The sequence below is a fragment of the Ahaetulla prasina genome, chromosome 5 (assembly GCF_028640845.1).
Source record: "Ahaetulla prasina isolate Xishuangbanna chromosome 5, ASM2864084v1, whole genome shotgun sequence".
Classification (NCBI taxonomy): domain Eukaryota; kingdom Metazoa; phylum Chordata; class Lepidosauria; order Squamata; family Colubridae; genus Ahaetulla; species Ahaetulla prasina.
In genome coordinates, this window is record NC_080543.1 from 63,146,729 (window position 1) to 63,164,187 (window position 17,459).

Consider the following 17,459-nt stretch of genomic DNA (forward strand, 5'->3'; position numbering starts at 1 on the left):
CTTAGTCATGGCTGCTGACATTTTAGTCATGCATTAAATGTAATACAAATTCCTATGAGAACAGGGAGTAAACTTTGCAGCTTTGTAAAAGCCCTTATAATGTCAATCTCCTCTAATGTAATCTTCTAGGGGAAAGCTATTTGAAAACAGGTTGCCATAGTTACTTATGAAAGCTTGGGGCATTGGCCTTATCCTCTGTCTAAATGTTGCAATCTTTCTTTTCTTTCTTTCTTTTTAAATCCTTTTTTTCCTTTTCTTTTTGGTACGTTAAAGCTTGTTAAATTTGTTCCATTATGTATTCTCCCCCATCTTTCATTAACACACAAACACACACACACACAAGCACACACCCTAAGTAGTAATACAATGAAGTCATTAATATTAAATAATCAGCTTTAAAAACCTCTGTTATACAACAAATACTTTATGTGAATTATAGTGGTTCTTTTTCAATGTGATATTCAACTTTGCATAAACAAGCCAAATAATTTTGTTTGTAATATTGACATATTAAATTGTAATTATTATTGATAGAACACCTTTTTTCTCTTCTCTCTTCTCAATAGTCTAAGCTATCTAAATAAACATTAATAATATTTAATTATATTATATAAACATCACTGCACTGAACAGTATTATATATCAAGATATAAACCAACATAATAAAAAAGAAAAATGTTGTTGTATCCTTTATATAAAATTTATGCATATCATTTTGTGGAATTTGTTTAATATTTGTCTTTGAAAAATCAATGCTAAAGCTACTAAGATCTCACAATATACAATATTTCATTCAACATTCTGTTTTACTATGCTTTAAGCTATATCATAAATCATTATTTCAAACAACTAAATAGGACCTCATAACTTCTTGTTTATTTTTGTTTTTCATTTTGCCAGTAACTTTTGGTAATTCAGAGATTATCTTAGATCAGGATTAGCAGAATTCATGGTTTGGGAATGCTCTGTTCCTATTTGCATATATAAATATATTTTTTCTTTTTTCTGCTAGCAAAGTTCAAAGCATTTTTACTCATAAAAATAAACAAAGAGAAACTGAGATATTAAATGTAAGAGAATTCAAGTATATATGAAGTGCTGGTGGTAGAAGGCCATTTTAGGGAGATGGGCAATTTAGAAATAGGAAATATATGTTGTTGGTTCCTCACTAAATATGCTGGAACAGGACCTTTGCTCAGTGGGCACTAAGAACCACAGAATCACTTGGATTTTAGATTGAATTAGTACTAGGTCCACAGTGAGCCGTGGTGGCGCAGTGGTTAGAGTGCAATACTGCAGGCTACTTCTGCTGATCACCAGCTGCCAGAAGTTTGGCAGATTGTATCTCACCAGGCTCAAGGTTGACTCAGCTTTCCATCCTTCCGAGGTCGGTAAAAGGAGGACCCTGACTGTTGGGGGCAATATGCTGACTCTGTAAACCCCTTAGAGAGGGCTGTAAAGCAGTATGAAGCGGTATATAAGTCTAAGTGCTATTGCTATTAGCAAGGACTGAGCACCAAGTCCATAGAAGCAGAAGTCTACCATATTAAACAGGATCCAAGGTGCAGATTGTGCAAAAAGGCCTCAGAGACAGTCCAACACAGTGGCAAGGTGTAATTTGCAGGCAGGAGCAACTTACACTGAAAACACAACCAAGTAGCTAGCATTGTGTACAGGAACATCCGCACAGTATATGAGCTAGACTAGGGATGTCCAACTCTTGTCATCACATGACATACCGTGACTTTCCCCCTTTGTTAAAATGGTATGGGCATGGCCAGTATGTGATGCATCCAGGTTGGGGGCTGTGAATTTGACACTCCTGAGCTAGACCCTCCCAAATTCAGATTCTACAGAAGGTTGTGGTAAATAACAGGGCTAAGATCTTGTGGGACATCCAGATGGATAGGCAGGTACTGGCAAATCAACCAAACACTGTGGTAGTAGACAAGGAACAGAAGATAGTGGTAGAGATAGATATAGCCATGCAACATCAGAAAGAAGGAGTATGAGAAGCTAGAAAAGTATCAGAAGGAACAATTCATACATTACTTATCAAAATGCACTAAGGATAAAAAGTGAAAGTGAAAAGATATGGAAGGACAACATTCTGAGAATCTGTTTTAAAACTTCATTACTAAAATAGAATTTGGAAATACTTTGTCTAAAATTTTGGTCTTATATTCTTAAGAGTTTTCACATTATTTATTTGTAGCTTATTTATTGCAAAACTTAAATTGCTGTGAAAATTTTTGTGGCATTGTGCAATGAGGTTTTCTATTGTTGTGTTGTTTAGGTTTATCTGCAGCCAAGTTATTGTATGACTCAGGACTGGATGTTGTAGTCTTAGAAGCCCAAGGCAGGGTTGAGGCAGAACTTACACAGTAAGAGTAAGTACTGTGTGCATGTATGGGTGTATGTAATATACAACTTAGAAGATGTAATTTTACAAGTAATTTTAACAAAAATAATTTTGTTATCATTTGGAGCATAAATTAAGGCAATTATTAGTTTTCCAATTTCAGTCTAAAAATGTAGCATTATAAACCTTCCTCACCCTGGATTTGTTTTTTTAGAGTCAACAGTAACATTTTAATGTATACAGCTGCTGCATTTTTTCTTCATCTGTCTGAGGCCACAGTTTTTGGCCAAAATATTTGCATTCCAACAGACTTATATTAATTCTTAATACAAGTCTTCTAAAGTCATGTATGTTCCTTTTTAAACTATTTTTTCCTTTTTTTTTAAAGCCCATCAATAGTGGTTGAAAATATTTTTATTTGACTTCTGTTATTTAATTCTTATGAAGAAACAACAGCTCTTTGATCAATTTTCAGTGTTTTGTGTATTCTTGATCTTCCTATCCCTACCCTAAAATGGATAGTTTGGCTGTTAAACACTGGATCTCTTTTCCCATGTCTTCCAAACCATTCTGTGCCATCTTTCATACAATAATGTTGGATTCATTCAAATGTCTTCCCATTTATTCTGGCATAAGTTCTACCATGTTTGAAAATGATCATTGTAGCACCTTTTTCATTAAGGTAAAGTGTGTCCCTTCCTCCTGATGGCTCAGCAGTTACAGATGAGCTTGACAGCTAGAAAGCTGTTCTGCCATGCTTCAAGATCCAAGGGCCGTGCGAGGGGGTGAGCTCCCATTCTTGCCCTAGCTCTTGGCCACCTTGCAGTTCAAAAGCATGCAAATGTGAGTAGATAAATAGGTAACACTTCAGTGGAAAGGTAACAGCCTGGCCACATGACCACGGAAATGTCTTTGGACAACACTTGGCTCAGAAACAGAGATGAGCACCAGCCTCTAAAGTTGGACATAACTGGTCAGGGGAAACTTTTATCTTTACCTAAAATTGACAAAAACTCTTCTGTAGAAAATGTTAATTGGATTTATTATAAAGTTCCATTTTTTACAATGAAAGAGTGGTATCTGACCTTATCAGGCAGCTTCAGGAATCAGGCAGTATCACCTGTAGATCTCTTTTTTATTTCTACCTTTCTCAAGCCTTCTTCCTTTGAACTCCTTTTCTGGCTTGTCATTCCAAATTGGGAAAAAGATAATCTCCTCCCATAAGTAGTAAGCCCAGAAAAGCTGTGAGTTCTGGAGTGATCCCTGTGGAATTTCAAGATATGCTAGTATCACTGAAAAGCACTAGCTTAAATACTAGATGTTCTGTACTTCACACTTACAGTAATTAACTCTGTTCTTGGTGTTAAATATTCAAATTGTTAGACATTTTAATATTTCCATTGAATCCAACTTTATTCCTGTAGCTCTCGGAACAATATCAAGTTTATAGCATGCTTCAGAAGGAACAATTCATACATTACTTATCAAAATGCACTAAGGATAAAAAAGTGAAAGTGAAAAGATATGGAAGGACAACATTCTGAGAATCTGTTTTAAAACTTCATTACTAAAATAGAAGTTGGAAATACTTTGTCTAAAATTTTGGTCTTATATTCTTAAGAGTTTTCACATTATTTATTTGTAGCTTATTTATTGCAAAACTTAAATTGCTGTGAAAATTTTTGTGGCATTGTGCAATGAGGTTTTCTATTGTTGTGTTGTATAGGTTTATCTGCAGCCAAGTTATTGTATGACTCAGGACTGGATGTTGTAGTCTTAGAAGCCCAAGGCAGGGTTGAGGCAGAACTTACAGTAATTAACTCTGTTCTTGGTGTTAAATATTCAAATTGTTAGACATTTTAATATTTCCATTGAATCCAACTTTATTCCTGTAGCTCTCGGAACAATATCAAGTTTATAGCCTGCTTCAGAAGGAACAATTCATACATTACTTATCAAAATGCACTAAGGATAAAAAAGTGAAAGTGAAAAGATATGGAAGGACAACATTCTGAGAATCTGTTTTAAAACTTCATTACTAAAATAGAATTTGGAAATACTTTGTCTAAAATTTTGGTCTTATATTCTTAAGAGTTTTCACTTTATTTATTTGTAGCTTATTTATTCCAAAACTTAAATTGCTGTGAAAATTTTTGTGGCATTGTGCAATGAGGTTTTCTATTGTTGTGTTGTTTAGGTTTATCTGCAGCCAAGTTATTGTATGACTCAGGACTGGATGTTGTAGTCTTAGAAGCCCAAGGCAGGGTTGAGGCAGAACTTACAGTAATTAACTCTGTTCTTGGTGTTAAATATTCAAATTGTTAGACATTTTAATATTTCCATTGAATCCAACTTTATTCCTGTAGCTCTCGGAACAATATCAAGTTTATAGCATGCTTCAGAAGGAACAATTCATACATTACTTATCAAAATGCACTAAGGATAAAAAAGTGAAAGTGAAAAGATATGGAAGGACAACATTCTGAGAATCTGTTTTAAAACTTCATTACTAAAATAGTCTATATAATAAAAGTCTCATCTGCTAAGCCCTCAAGATTCTATCAACTAAAACTAGAATAAAATAGAATTTGGAAATACTTTGTCTAAAATTTTGGTCTTATATTCTTAAGAGTTTTCACATTATTTATTTGTAGCTTATTTATTGCAAAACTTAAATTGCTGTGAAAATTTTTGTGGCATTGTGCAATGAGGTTTTCTATTGTTGTGTTGTTTAGGTTTATCTGCAGCCAAGTTATTGTATGACTCAGGACTGGATGTTGTAGTCTTAGAAGCCCAAGGCAGGGTTGGAGGCAGAACTTACAGTAATTAACTCTGTTCTTGGTGTTAAATATTCAAATTGTTAGACATTTTAATATTTCCATTGAATCCAACTTTATTCCTGTAGCTCTCGGAACAATATCAAGTTTATAGCATGCTTCAGAAGGAACAATTCATACATTACTTATCAAAATGCACTAAGGATAAAAAAGTGAAAGTGAAAAGATATGGAAGGACAACATTCTGAGAATCTGTTTTAAAACTTCATTACTAAAATAGTCTATATAATAAAAGTCTCATCTGCTAAGCCCTCAAGATTCTATCAACTAAAACTAGAATAAAATAGAATTTGGAAATACTTTGTCTAAAATTTTGGTCTTATATTCTTAAGAGTTTTCACATTATTTATTTGTAGCTTATTTATTGCAAAACTTAAATTGCTGTGAAAATTTTTGTGGCATTGTGCAATGAGGTTTTCTATTGTTGTGTTGTTTAGGTTTATCTGCAGCCAAGTTATTGTATGACTCAGGACTGGATGTTGTAGTCTTAGAAGCCCAAGGCAGGGTTGGAGGCAGAACTTACACAGTAAGAGTAAGTACTGTGTGTATGTATGTCTTTCTGTATCTGTGTAATTTTCCACTATAGAATGTAAAAACGTAGGGTTTCCCAGTATTTTGCTGTTCAAATTGGCTCTGCATGTTATGTTCAAGTTGCATCTGCTCCTTTAACCAGGAAGCCCTGCTTAGTCACTTTATGACTCGATTTCTGTTAATGGAGCTGCCCTTGATGACCCCATGGGAATTTCACTTGATCCAGGATACAGTAATATGGATAGCTTCTTGCTATCCCAATGTAATTTTTCTAATTCAGGGTTCCCCAATCTCCAGGCCATGGCCTATTCACAACTGGGCCATGCAAGTGGTTGGCTGAGGCGATATGCAGCTCAATTTGCACAAGTGGCAGGCTGGCGCACACGCGCATGCACATGCAGCTTGACATGCAGTCGAGCTGCGTATGAATGTGTGTGCATGCCGCCAGCCACTTGTGTGCATGTGTGTTCATGCCAACCCAGTTCCCCTGCCCCCTTCTCCAAGCCACAAAGGTTAGTGACTGCTGTTCTAATTCATAAGCTGAACTAGTTACCAGTTCACTTCCAGTTGCTGATCTTACTTATGAAAATCTTTGTGGTATACAGCCAGGCTATTTGCAGAACTCTCTGTTTCAATCAGAGGTGGGTTGCTACCGGTTCGCACCGGATCAGGGGAAACAGTAGTGATGGCGGCTGGAGGCTCCACCCACCCGCCCGGACACTTCTGCACATGCACAGAAGTGCTGCGAGCGTGCAAGTACACACACACAAGAGAACTGGTAGCGACAGGATTTGGAATCTGCCCCTGGTCTCAATCTTCCAGTAAGACCTATAAAAAGTCGGTATGCTCTAGGGCAGTTGTGTCAAACTCAATTTCATTGAGGGCTACTATCAGGATTGTGTTTGACCTTGGGGGGCTGGGGTGGGTGTGGCCAGGGTGGACATAGCCAGCTCGACATCACTCATGTTGGGGGCACCTGTGGTGGCCTGAGTGCTCTGCTAGCTAAAATGGGCTCCCGAGCTCTGTTTTCAACTGCCACAGCCTCCTGCAACCGTCTGCCAGTTAAAACGGAGCTCGAAAGGGCTGCATGCAGCCCTCCCAAGCTCCATTTTTGCTGGCAGAAGCACCATGGACAGGTCCTTTGCTGTTTTGAGGGTGGCCCCACGGGCCAGATCTAAGTAATCCATGGGCCGGATCCGGCCGCCGGGCCTTGAGTGTGACACCCCTGCTCTAGGGCCTACCATATAGGCTATCTTACCTGGCAGAATTCAGAAGATATGCTTTCTTTGTTGCTGTTCCTTCCCTATGGAATAACATAGCCATTGAAATCTACCTGACAGCAATTCTGAAAGCCTTTAGGAAGGCATTAAAGAATGGTTCTTATTCAAACATTGGGTTTGGGAAAGATACGACCTTGGATGAGTTTTCCCCCAAATAATTTATGTGACTATATATCTCTGGTTGGTTTATGTTTTTTGTCTTTTTTCCCTCCTCAACCAGAATAAGCATATCAAGTATGTTGACTTGGGAGGAGCATATGTGGGACCCACACAAAATCGTGTATTACGGCTGTCTAAGGAGTTAGGACTAGAGACTTACAAAGTGAACGAAGTTGAGCATCTTATTCATCATGTCAATGTAAGAGCAATTATTTCTTAACTTCTTCTTTTATGATGTGGGAGACTCACAAAGCTTTAATAATTTTTGAAATTTTATAGTTTGGAATGGTTTGTTAAATACTCAGATTAACAAGATATGAAAGAATTCTGAAGGTTAATAAGCAACATCATTTTGACTAAAAATATGATTGAATTGTTTTCTTCAATTTGTATAATTTCCAAAAGTTTTCTTCAATTTGTATTATTTCAGGAAGTCAGAATAGGCAGAATATTTTATTTAGCATAAAGATTGAAAGATAGACACTGCTGGGGTGATATATAAGTTAGCTAGTTGGCAGAAATATTTTGGCTATTTCTTTTAGAGGTATCTCCTATAAAATCTGTTTAGCGGTTGACTTCTAGTCATGAATATTATTGCGTTAGCTAACATAGCTAACACCAATTGTCAGTCAAAACAATAGTGCATTTTGTAAGGATAAAATGTGGGGAGAGAACCCCATATTTATATTGCCTTCAGAAAATTCAGGGAGCCATAAGTAGTGCACAATACCAATTTTGTGGCTTTCAGACCACTCTGTGTTGCACACAAAAATTCATTGGCAAAAATTATGTTTGATAGTGCATTTTTCCATTTTCTCTCTCTCAAAAAACAGGGAGCAAAATTTAGTAGTATATACCATAATTTAAAAGTTCAATTTCCTAGTAAAAACAAACTTTTTGGAGAAAGATCCACCTACTAGCTACATTGAGAAATTTAAATTTATGGAAAGTTTCCTTAATTATGTCTCCAAATCAATCCCAGGACTTAGTACATAATTGTTTAATATAAGCCTCAGATTGATTGCCCTATTATACAAATTTAGTTTGTATTATTTCATAGAGGAAGGTTAGTAATAATTATTTGGACCATTTACCTTTATGCTGGAGAAATGCAGAAATATAAACTATTATTATTATATTGTATTTGGCAAAACTCATGAATTTTACAATAATTATAATAGCAGATGTTGATAATAAGTAAATGTCCCTCCCACTTCTTTGGCATTACATAGGTCACTTGAGATAATTCATAAAACTAAGCTAAGATCTTATGAATTAACAAAAAAAAATTGGAAAGTTGAAAACTCCGCTCACCTTGGCACAGGGGCCCCTACATAATTTAAACTACGACAAACTATGTAGACAAGCTTTTTCAAACACTTTTGGTAGATTCCATTATCTTCTTTTAAATCTTTTATAAAAGTGCATACATTAGCAAGTACCATACCATGAAAACAGTATCATCAGATAATATCAATATCTATACTTTGTCTTATTTTTCCAATGTTGAATTAAAATGTAGATTGTTTTCTCTGGCCTGAAGCCAATTTTTAGAGGAGACAAGACAGCAGACAAAAACAGGCCTACTTTCAGACAAATGTCTACTTCGTCTTATCAATTCATAAACCAATTAATTTCTCAACATGCCTTTTTCTTAAAGGCGTATCATGAACCGATTTCTGCAGATTGTCATGACATTTGCATCTCACATTTATCATTACACTCTTCTTTTGGGAATTTATTTTAATTCTGCTTTTAAATTTAAAAATTCCTAAATTATACCTTTTCCCATATTTTCTAATCAAACTCGTAAATACCAATTTTATTTTCAGGTTGTGACACTTCTTTTTGTACTGAATTTTTCTAATTATCCCAATTTAATAATCTTCAAAATTAACTCTGTAAATTATTAATTCCAATGATATGGTTTTGAACATGTTCTAATTCTTCTGTAATAAGCAATCTATTGTTTCTAAGAGGTTTACATATGACTTTATCAGACTTGACTTGACAGGTATCAGATTTTTCATTAAGCATTCATGGATCAGTATCACAAGATTCTGTATATATGTATTTATTATATATCTCTTGAACCTTGTAGAATATTGTCTCTGGCTATATGCTGCCACTGATTCCATTGGCAAACACTATAAACTTGCAAATATATACAAATGTCCATGTGAGAGATAAGCTGAAAGCCAATAGTCCTCAGTGCAGAGTTGTCCTTTATGTCAATGCCAACAACCAGTGTCAAGGACATGAACCTCAGGGCAAACAGTCTGTTGAAACATGAGACAGACAAGAAAAAAACACGGCATTCGGTTTCAATTGTCATGATGTAAGAGAGAAATGCAGTCTCATGCTGACAAAATGCAACCAAGATTCTTCTGTGTCATATGTCTAGGAATTTTGACTTTTTGACATTGTCCTTTGGATTGGGAAAGTAATTAATAATTATATTTTCAAAAATAGTTTAAAAAGATGCTGACTTTTTGTATCCTTATTCCAAAAGAGATTTAAGTTAGAGCCATACTAGCCAAAATAGATGAAACCTATTTATAATTCAATCTCTTCTTTATTAGATAGTGTCTAACTATCATAGAGGTTTCTTATGCTACTTATTTATTATCCTGTCTTTACTATTTTTATAAATAAGTCAAGGCAGTGGACATACCTTCCTCCTTCTATTTTTTCCACACCTGGGAGGTGTGTTGGGCTGAAAGAGATTGACTAGCCCAAAATCACCCAGCTGGCTTTCATGTCTAAGGCATTATGGGCTCTGAAAACTCTCCAAGGTTTCAATTTTGCTGCTTAGGATTATAGAATCCTGAGTATACAAGTGAAAGTGCCAAAAGAGAAAATCACTCTTTCAAACCTGAGCTATTGGACATTTAAATGAACACAATTCTGACCAGACATTATTATTAAAGATACCAAATAAATTGAATGTAACATTGGCCCATAAATCTTTCCTAGCCAATTATACATACTGTGATCAATTTATTAACATGTGATTAGCATGCTAAACTTGTATTTTTAATTAATTTGTCAATTTAACCAGATACATTATCAAATGCTTATGAAAGCAGCCTAACCAAATCCAAGTATATCAAGAATAGAAAGCAATTAAGCTGCATTGATGTAAACAAAAAGGCTAATCTGGTCAAAAGATCCTTATATATTATCTTATATGGCTTATCATGTTGTACAAGAGGTAGCAACTAAAACCATCTCAAAGAAAAAGAAATGTAAGAAAGGAAAATGGCTGCCCGAGGAAGCTTTATAAATAGTTGAGGAAAGGAAAGCGAAAGGCAAGGGAGAAAGAGAAAGATACACCCAACTGAACGCAGAATTCCAGAGAGTAGCTAGAAGAGATAAGAATGCCTTCTTAAATGAACAGTGCAAAGAAATAGAAGAAAACAATAGAATAGGAAGGACCAGAGATCTCTTCAAGAAAATTGGAGATACGAAGTTTCATGCAAAGCTGGGCATGATAAAGGACCAAAATGGCAGGGTCCTAACAGAGGCAGAAAAGATTAAGAAGAGGTGGCAAAATTACACAGAAGAACTATACAAGAACAAGCTTAACATCCCTGATATCCACAATGGGGTGGTCACTGACCTCGAGTCAGACATCTTGGAATGTGAAGTCAAATGAGCCTTAGGAAGTCTGAGCAACAACAAAACTAGTGAAGGTGATGGTATTCCAGCTGAGCTATTTAAAATCTTGAAAGACGATGCAGTAAAAGTGCTACACTCAATTTGCCAGCAAATTTGGAAAACTCAACAGGGGCCATAGGATTGGAAAAGGTCAGTTTATATTCCAATGCCAACGAAAGGCAATGCCAAAGAATGTTCAAACTATCGCACTATTGCGCTCATTTCACATGCTAGCAAAGTTATGCTCAAAATCCTACAAGCTAGGCTCCAGCAGTATGTGGACCAAGAAATACCAGAAGTACAGGCAGGATTTCGTAGAGGCAGAGGAACTAGAGATCAAATTGCCAACATATGCTAGATCATGGAGAAAGCTAGAGAGTTCCAGTAAAACATCTACTTCTGTTTCATTGACTATGCTAAAGCCTTTGATTGTGTGGATCACAACAAATTGTGGCAAGTTCTTAAAGAGATGGGAGTACCAGACCATCTTATTTGTCTCTTGAGAAATCTATATGCTGGTCAAGAAGCAATAGTGAGAACTGGACATGGAATCACTGATTGGTTCAAAATTGGGAAAGGAGTCTGGCAAGGCTGTATACTATTGCCCTGCCTATTTAACTTATATGCAGAGCACATCATGAGAAGGGCAGGGCTAGATGAATCAAAAGTTGGAATTAAGATTGCCGGGAGAAATATCAACAGCCTCAGATATGCAGATGATACCACTCTAATGGCAGAAAGTGAAGAGGAACTAAAGAACTTCTTGATACGGGGTGAAGAAGGAGAGTGCAAAAGTTGGCTTGAAACTCAACATTAAGAAAACTAAGATCATGGCATCTGGCCCTCTCAATTCCTGGCAAATAGATGGGGAAGAAATGGAAGTAGTGACAAATTTTATTTTTCTGGGCTCCAAGATCACTGCACATGGGGACTACAGCCAAGTAATTAAAAGACACTTGCTCCTGGGGAGGAAAGCTATGGCAAATCTAGACAGCGTACTAAAAAGCAGACACATCACCCTGCCAACAAAAGTGTATACAGTCAGGGCTATGATTTTCCCAGTTGCAATGTATGGCTGTGAAAGTTCGACCATAAGGAAGGCTGAGCACCAAAGAATTGAGGCCTTTGAACTCTGGTGCTGGAGAAGACTCCTACGAGTCTCTTGGACTGCAAGGTGATCAAACTGGTCAGTCCTAGAGGAGATCAACCCTGACTGCTCTTTAGAAGGCCAGATCCTGAAGATGAAACTGAATGCCACTTAATGAGAAGGAAGGGCTCACTGGAGAAGAGCCTAATGCTGGGAACGATTGAGGGCAAAAGAAGAAAGGGACGACAGAGAATGAGGTGGCTGGATGGAGTCACTGAAGCAGTCTGTTGTGACCCAGGTTCCTGGACCCAGACTCCTGGACTCGGATGATTCAGAAAATGAGGGAGAAGACCTGGCAAGCCCTGTTTCTCTTGAGCCCTCTCCCTCCCTGGCACCCACTCAAAGGGAGGGGCCGGCACGGCCTGATTCTCCCGGGCCTTCTTCTGATTTGGCAACGCCCCAAGAACAGTTTTGGAGGGACGCAAGATTACGAAGGCTTGATCGACGTGCGCAGCAGCGGAAGAGTTGGGACAAAGCCAAGTCATAATTGTCATGCAGTGACATCTGCAGAGACTATAAATAGGAGGCGGGACTTCCTGGTTTTTGTCTCGGACAAAGCAATGAATTTGGCGCGAGCTAACTATTTCATGGAGGAAGAATATATTCGTGAGTAATTCTGGCCTTATCTATAATTTCCTCGTTATCTCCAGAAACTTGGCAGGCCCGTGGGTAGGCGTGGCCAGGACATGTATCTATGTAAATAAAAGGAAAAAAGGAAGGCCTCTGACGGACTCTTTGCTGGGAGTATTGGGGAAGGAAACAGAACATTTTGTCCAAGACCTGACTAAAACATCTTCCACCAAAGATGGATCAGCAGCAGGTACAGCAGCAGTTAGAGCAGCTACAAGCGGCTAATCAACAGCTCCAGCAGCAAGTGGCTCACTTGGCAGGCCAACTTGCTGCCAGGAATGTGCCTGCAGCCCCCATCCTCCTCCTCCTCCTCGTCGCAAGTGCCCGATAACCGTGCGGATAAGTTTTCTGGGCAGCCTGAGATGTTCCCGACCTTCTTGGGACAGTGCCAGCTCTACATGGCTATGAGGCCAGAGGATTTCCCAGGCGACCGGGCTAAGGTGGCCTTCGTGATTAACCTTCTTTCCGGCTCGGCTGCTCGATGGGCCACGCCCTCTTGCTCCAGGACAGCCCCTGCTGGCGGACCAACAGCGTTTTGGCAGCACCTCGCACCATGTATGAGGACCCGTTCGAATGCTGGCGGCAACCAGGCGCCTTAAGGAACTCCGTCAAGGGAAACGCCCCTGCAGGAGTACATCGCGAATTTCGTCTTTTGTGCCAGGACTCTGACTGGAATGATGCAGCGCTGGTGGGCGCGTTCAGGAGGGACTCTCAGAGGAATTGCAAGACGAGCTGGCCCGCGTGGGCGCCGCGGACCCTCGACAACTTGGTGCCCTTTGTCTCCGCCTCGATGCCCGTCTGCAGCGGCGACCGTCCCGTCGCACCCCGGGACCCTCCGTCGACATCTGCACCCCACTTCCTGCACCACCAGCACCCAGGGTCGCCCACGTTTTGTAACCGCTGCGGAAGAGCCCATGGAGTTGGGAGCGGCCAGACCTCGCCTAACAGCCCAGGAGGCGGAACCGGGCGCCAAGGGGATTGTGCCTGTACTGTGGGGAGCCCGGCCGCCGCGCTTCTTGCCCCAGAAAGCGGTGGGGCACGCACGCCGGTCCCGAATCACAGCGTGACCAATCGGAAGCGGAGCAGGCCCGACCTCGGGAAACCCTAGGTCGGGCACGTACTAAGCCCCACTGGACGTTGCGGAAGTAGACTCTGGGCCCCTCGGCATCTGATTCTGGACACACGGATATGGTTGGGGAACCAGTCGGACGGGCTCCAGGCGCATGCGCTGGTGGACTCAGGGCCACAACAAACTTTATGGACCAGGCCTTTGTGACCCAGTTTGCGGTCCCGTGGTTCCGTGGACCCTCCGATGCGGTAGAGACAATTGATGGACGAGAACTGGTGTCCGGCCCCATTAAATTCGCCACCCAGCCTTTGCGCCTGGCTATTGGGGACCATGAGGAGGCGATCCAGTTTTATGTCACGGCGGACCTTCATTTTCCCTTGGTCCTTGGGTTGGCCTGGCTTCGGACCCACGATCCTCAGGTGGCCTGGTCGCAGAACGCCATCTCTTTCCCGAGTCTGCAGTGCGTCGATCACATCCGCCACACCTGTGCCGGCCAGAACGTCCCCACCGCTGCCATCACCTTGCCTCCTGAGCTGACGGACTTCGCCGACGTGTTCAGCGAGAAGGAGGCGGACCGACTACCCCCGCATCGGCCCTACGATTGCCCCGTGGACCTTCTGCCCAACGCACCACTGCCTGTGGGACGCCTGTATTCCATGTCGGAGCCCGAGTTGGCCGCCCTCAGGGACTTCCTGGACAAAAACCTGGCCCGAGGGTTCATCCGGCCTTCAAAGTCCCCTCTCTCGGCCCCGGTCCTCTTTGTGAAGAAGAAGACAGGGGACTTGCGCCTATGCTGTGATTACCGCCGGCTAAACGCCATTACGGTGCGGAATCGCTACCCCCTGCCGCTCATCCCGGAGCTACTGGAAAGGTTGCGGGAGGCCACGATCTTCACCAAGCTCGATCTCCGGGGGGCCTACAACCTGGTGCGGATACGAGAAGGAGACGAATGGAAGACGGCATTCGGCACCCGATACGGACACTACGAATACACTGTCATGCCATTTGGGTTGACCAATGCTCCCGCCGTTTTTCAGCACTTCATGAACAACGTGTTCCGAGACATGTTGGATCGGTTCGTGGTTATCTACCTCGACGACATCCTGATTTACTCCCGGTCCAGGAAAGCCACCTTCGACACGTCAGTCTGGTTCTGCAACGCTTGGAGCAACAACTCAATGCGAAGCTGGAGAAATCGTCTTCTTCCGGACTTCCATAGAATTCCTCGGGCATATCATCTCGCCCGAGGCATAGCCATGGACCCATGTAAAGTAGAAGCTTTGTGTAGCTGGGAAGCCCTCGTCGGGTGAAGGATGTTCAGCGCCTACTGGGCCGCCAACTACTACGGACCTTCATCCCGGGCTTCGCCACACTGACAGCTCCACTTACCCAGCTCCTCAGGAAGAAGGTTGCATTCGGTGGGGTCCCCGCAGCAAGAAGCATTCACAGCCCTCAAGAAAGCCTTCGTCACGGAACCCGTCCTGAGGCATCCCGACCCGCTCCGGCCTTTTGTGGTGGAAACGGACGCGTCCAATGTGGCTCTGGGAGCGGTGCTGCTACAGGCTCCGGCGAATGGTGGCACACTTTTCCCTGCGCTTACTACTCCGGAAACTCAACCCTTCCGAGCGCAACTACACTATCTGGGAAAAGAGTTGCTGGCTATCAAGGCTGCATTCGAGGCTTGGCGACACCATCTGGAGGGCCCGACATCAGGTGGAGGTCGAGCGGACCATCGGAATCTCGAGCACCTCACCACAGCTCGGAAGTTAAACCAGCGGCAGATCCGGTGGTCGTTGTTTTGCCGGTTCAACTTCGCGTGACCTACATTCCCAGCGGTCACAACCGGAGGCGGATGCCCTGTCCGCAAGCCAGAGTACCTCTGCGCCAAGGACCCCCTTCCTCCACGGACAGTGCTGCGGCAGAAGCCTTGGCCGCAGCACGGAGCCAGTGGACTTGCGGGCCCAGGTGCGAGGCGCAGCGCCAGGGCGCCTGGTCGCAGCAAAGGAGAGCGGAGGTGGGCCCCACGTCTCCTTGGACCTTGGAGGAGGACTTACTCAAGTTTGGGCGATTATATGTGCCCACAGGACCACTCCGAGCCCTCGTCATGACCCAGTGCCACGACAACCCTGCAGCAGGACATTTTGGGTTCTTCAAGACCCTCCACCTGGTGACACGGACCTTTTGGTGGCCCGAGTGCGGCATGATATACATGCCTACGTGACATCCTGCGTACCGTGCCGGCAAGCCAAGACCGCCACGGGGCCCCTCCCGGCTCCTCCAGCCCTTGCCGACACCCGACAGACCCTGGGGCGATCTCTATGGATTTCCTGACAGACCTGCCGCCGTCCTCTGGGTTCACCACGGTGCTGGTGGTGGTGGACATGCTCACCAAGATGGCACACTTCATCCCATGCCGCGGACTGCCCACAGCCGCAAAAGCAGCCCGTCTCTTTCTGCAGCACATCTTCCGCCTCCATGGTCTACGGACAGGGTGGTTTCGGACCGGAGTTCAGTTCACAGCCCGCTTCTGGAAGAGCCTGATGGCGCGTTGGAGGTGCAGGTATGTCTGTCGTCATCGCACCATCCGGAGACCGGCGGGGTACAGAGAAGGTCATCGGTATACTGGAACAGTATCTCCGTTGCTTCATCAACCAGCAACAGGACAACTGGGCCGACTACCTGTCTCTGGCGGAGTTTGCTTTTAACAACTCTCAGCACACCTCTACTCAGATGACCCGTTCTTTGCCAATGTGGGGTACCATCCGGCTCTTCCTCTGGCACCACCGGACTCTCCTGTTCCCGAACGCAGACCTTCCTGACGGAATTGCATGCGGTCCAACAGTTGGTACGTCAGCAGCTGAATCGGGCAAAGGAGGACTACAAGCGGTCCGCTGACCGCTCCCGGCGCAACGCCCCGCTGGCAGTTGGAGACCGGTGTGGCTCTCCACCAAACACCTCCCGTCCGACCGCCCGGTAAAGAAGTTGGACCACCGATTCATCGGCCCGTTCCCTGTCGAGGCAGTCATCAACCCGGTAGCCTACCGACTGACCCTGCCACGATCCATGCGGATCCACCCGTTTTCACGGTCCCTTCTGGTTCCTGAGGCCACACGAGTCCCCTTCGGTGCCCAACAGCACCCGTCACTGTCGCCGAGGCGGGTCGGAGGAATCTGAAGTCCACAGCGTCACGAGACTCTCGCTGGCTAAAGGGTCGTTTCCAATATTTGATCGCGTGGAAGGGATACGGGACTGATTTCTCCTGGGTAGATGCCTCCGGCGTTCATGCCCTGACCTGGTGCAGGCCTTCCATGAGCAGAACCCAGCCCGACCGCATCCCGATCGTCAGCCCGGGGAAGGGCCCTGCGGTGAGGATAGTGTTGTGACCCAGGTTCCTGGACCCAGACTCCTGGACTCGGATGATTCAGAAAATGAGGAGAAGACCTGGCAAGCCCTGCTTCTCTTGAGCCCTCTCCTCCCTGGCACCCACTCAAAGGGAGGGGCCGGCAAGGCCTGATTCTCCCGGCCTTCTTCTGATTTGGCAACGCCCAAGAACAGTTTGGGAGGGACGCAAGATTACGAAGGCTTGATCGGCGTGCGCAGCAGCGGAAGAGTTGGGACAAAGCCAAGTCATAATTGTCATGCAGTGACATCTGCAGAGACTATAAATAGGAGGCGGGACTTCCTGGTTTTTTGTCTCGGACAAAGCAATGAATTTGGCGCGAGCTAACTATTTCATGGAGGGAAGAATATATTCGTGAGTAATTCTGGCCTTATCTATAATTTC

At 43.0% G+C, this 17,459-nt stretch overlaps 1 protein-coding gene across 1 annotated transcript in view; it reads left to right on the top strand.

Moving 5' to 3' along the window:
- Nucleotides 1-1,773: 1,773 nt before the first annotated feature.
- LOC131199935 (amine oxidase [flavin-containing] B-like) overlaps nucleotides 1,774-17,459 on the top strand; it is a 67,810-nt gene continuing 52,124 nt past the window's right edge. The window contains exons 1-3 of the mRNA XM_058186227.1: nucleotides 1,774-1,780; nucleotides 5,637-5,731; nucleotides 7,231-7,368. Of these exons, the coding sequence (XP_058042210.1) occupies nucleotides 1,774-1,780; nucleotides 5,637-5,731; nucleotides 7,231-7,368 (240 nt within the window). The remainder of the gene's footprint in view (nucleotides 1,781-5,636; nucleotides 5,732-7,230; nucleotides 7,369-17,459) is intronic.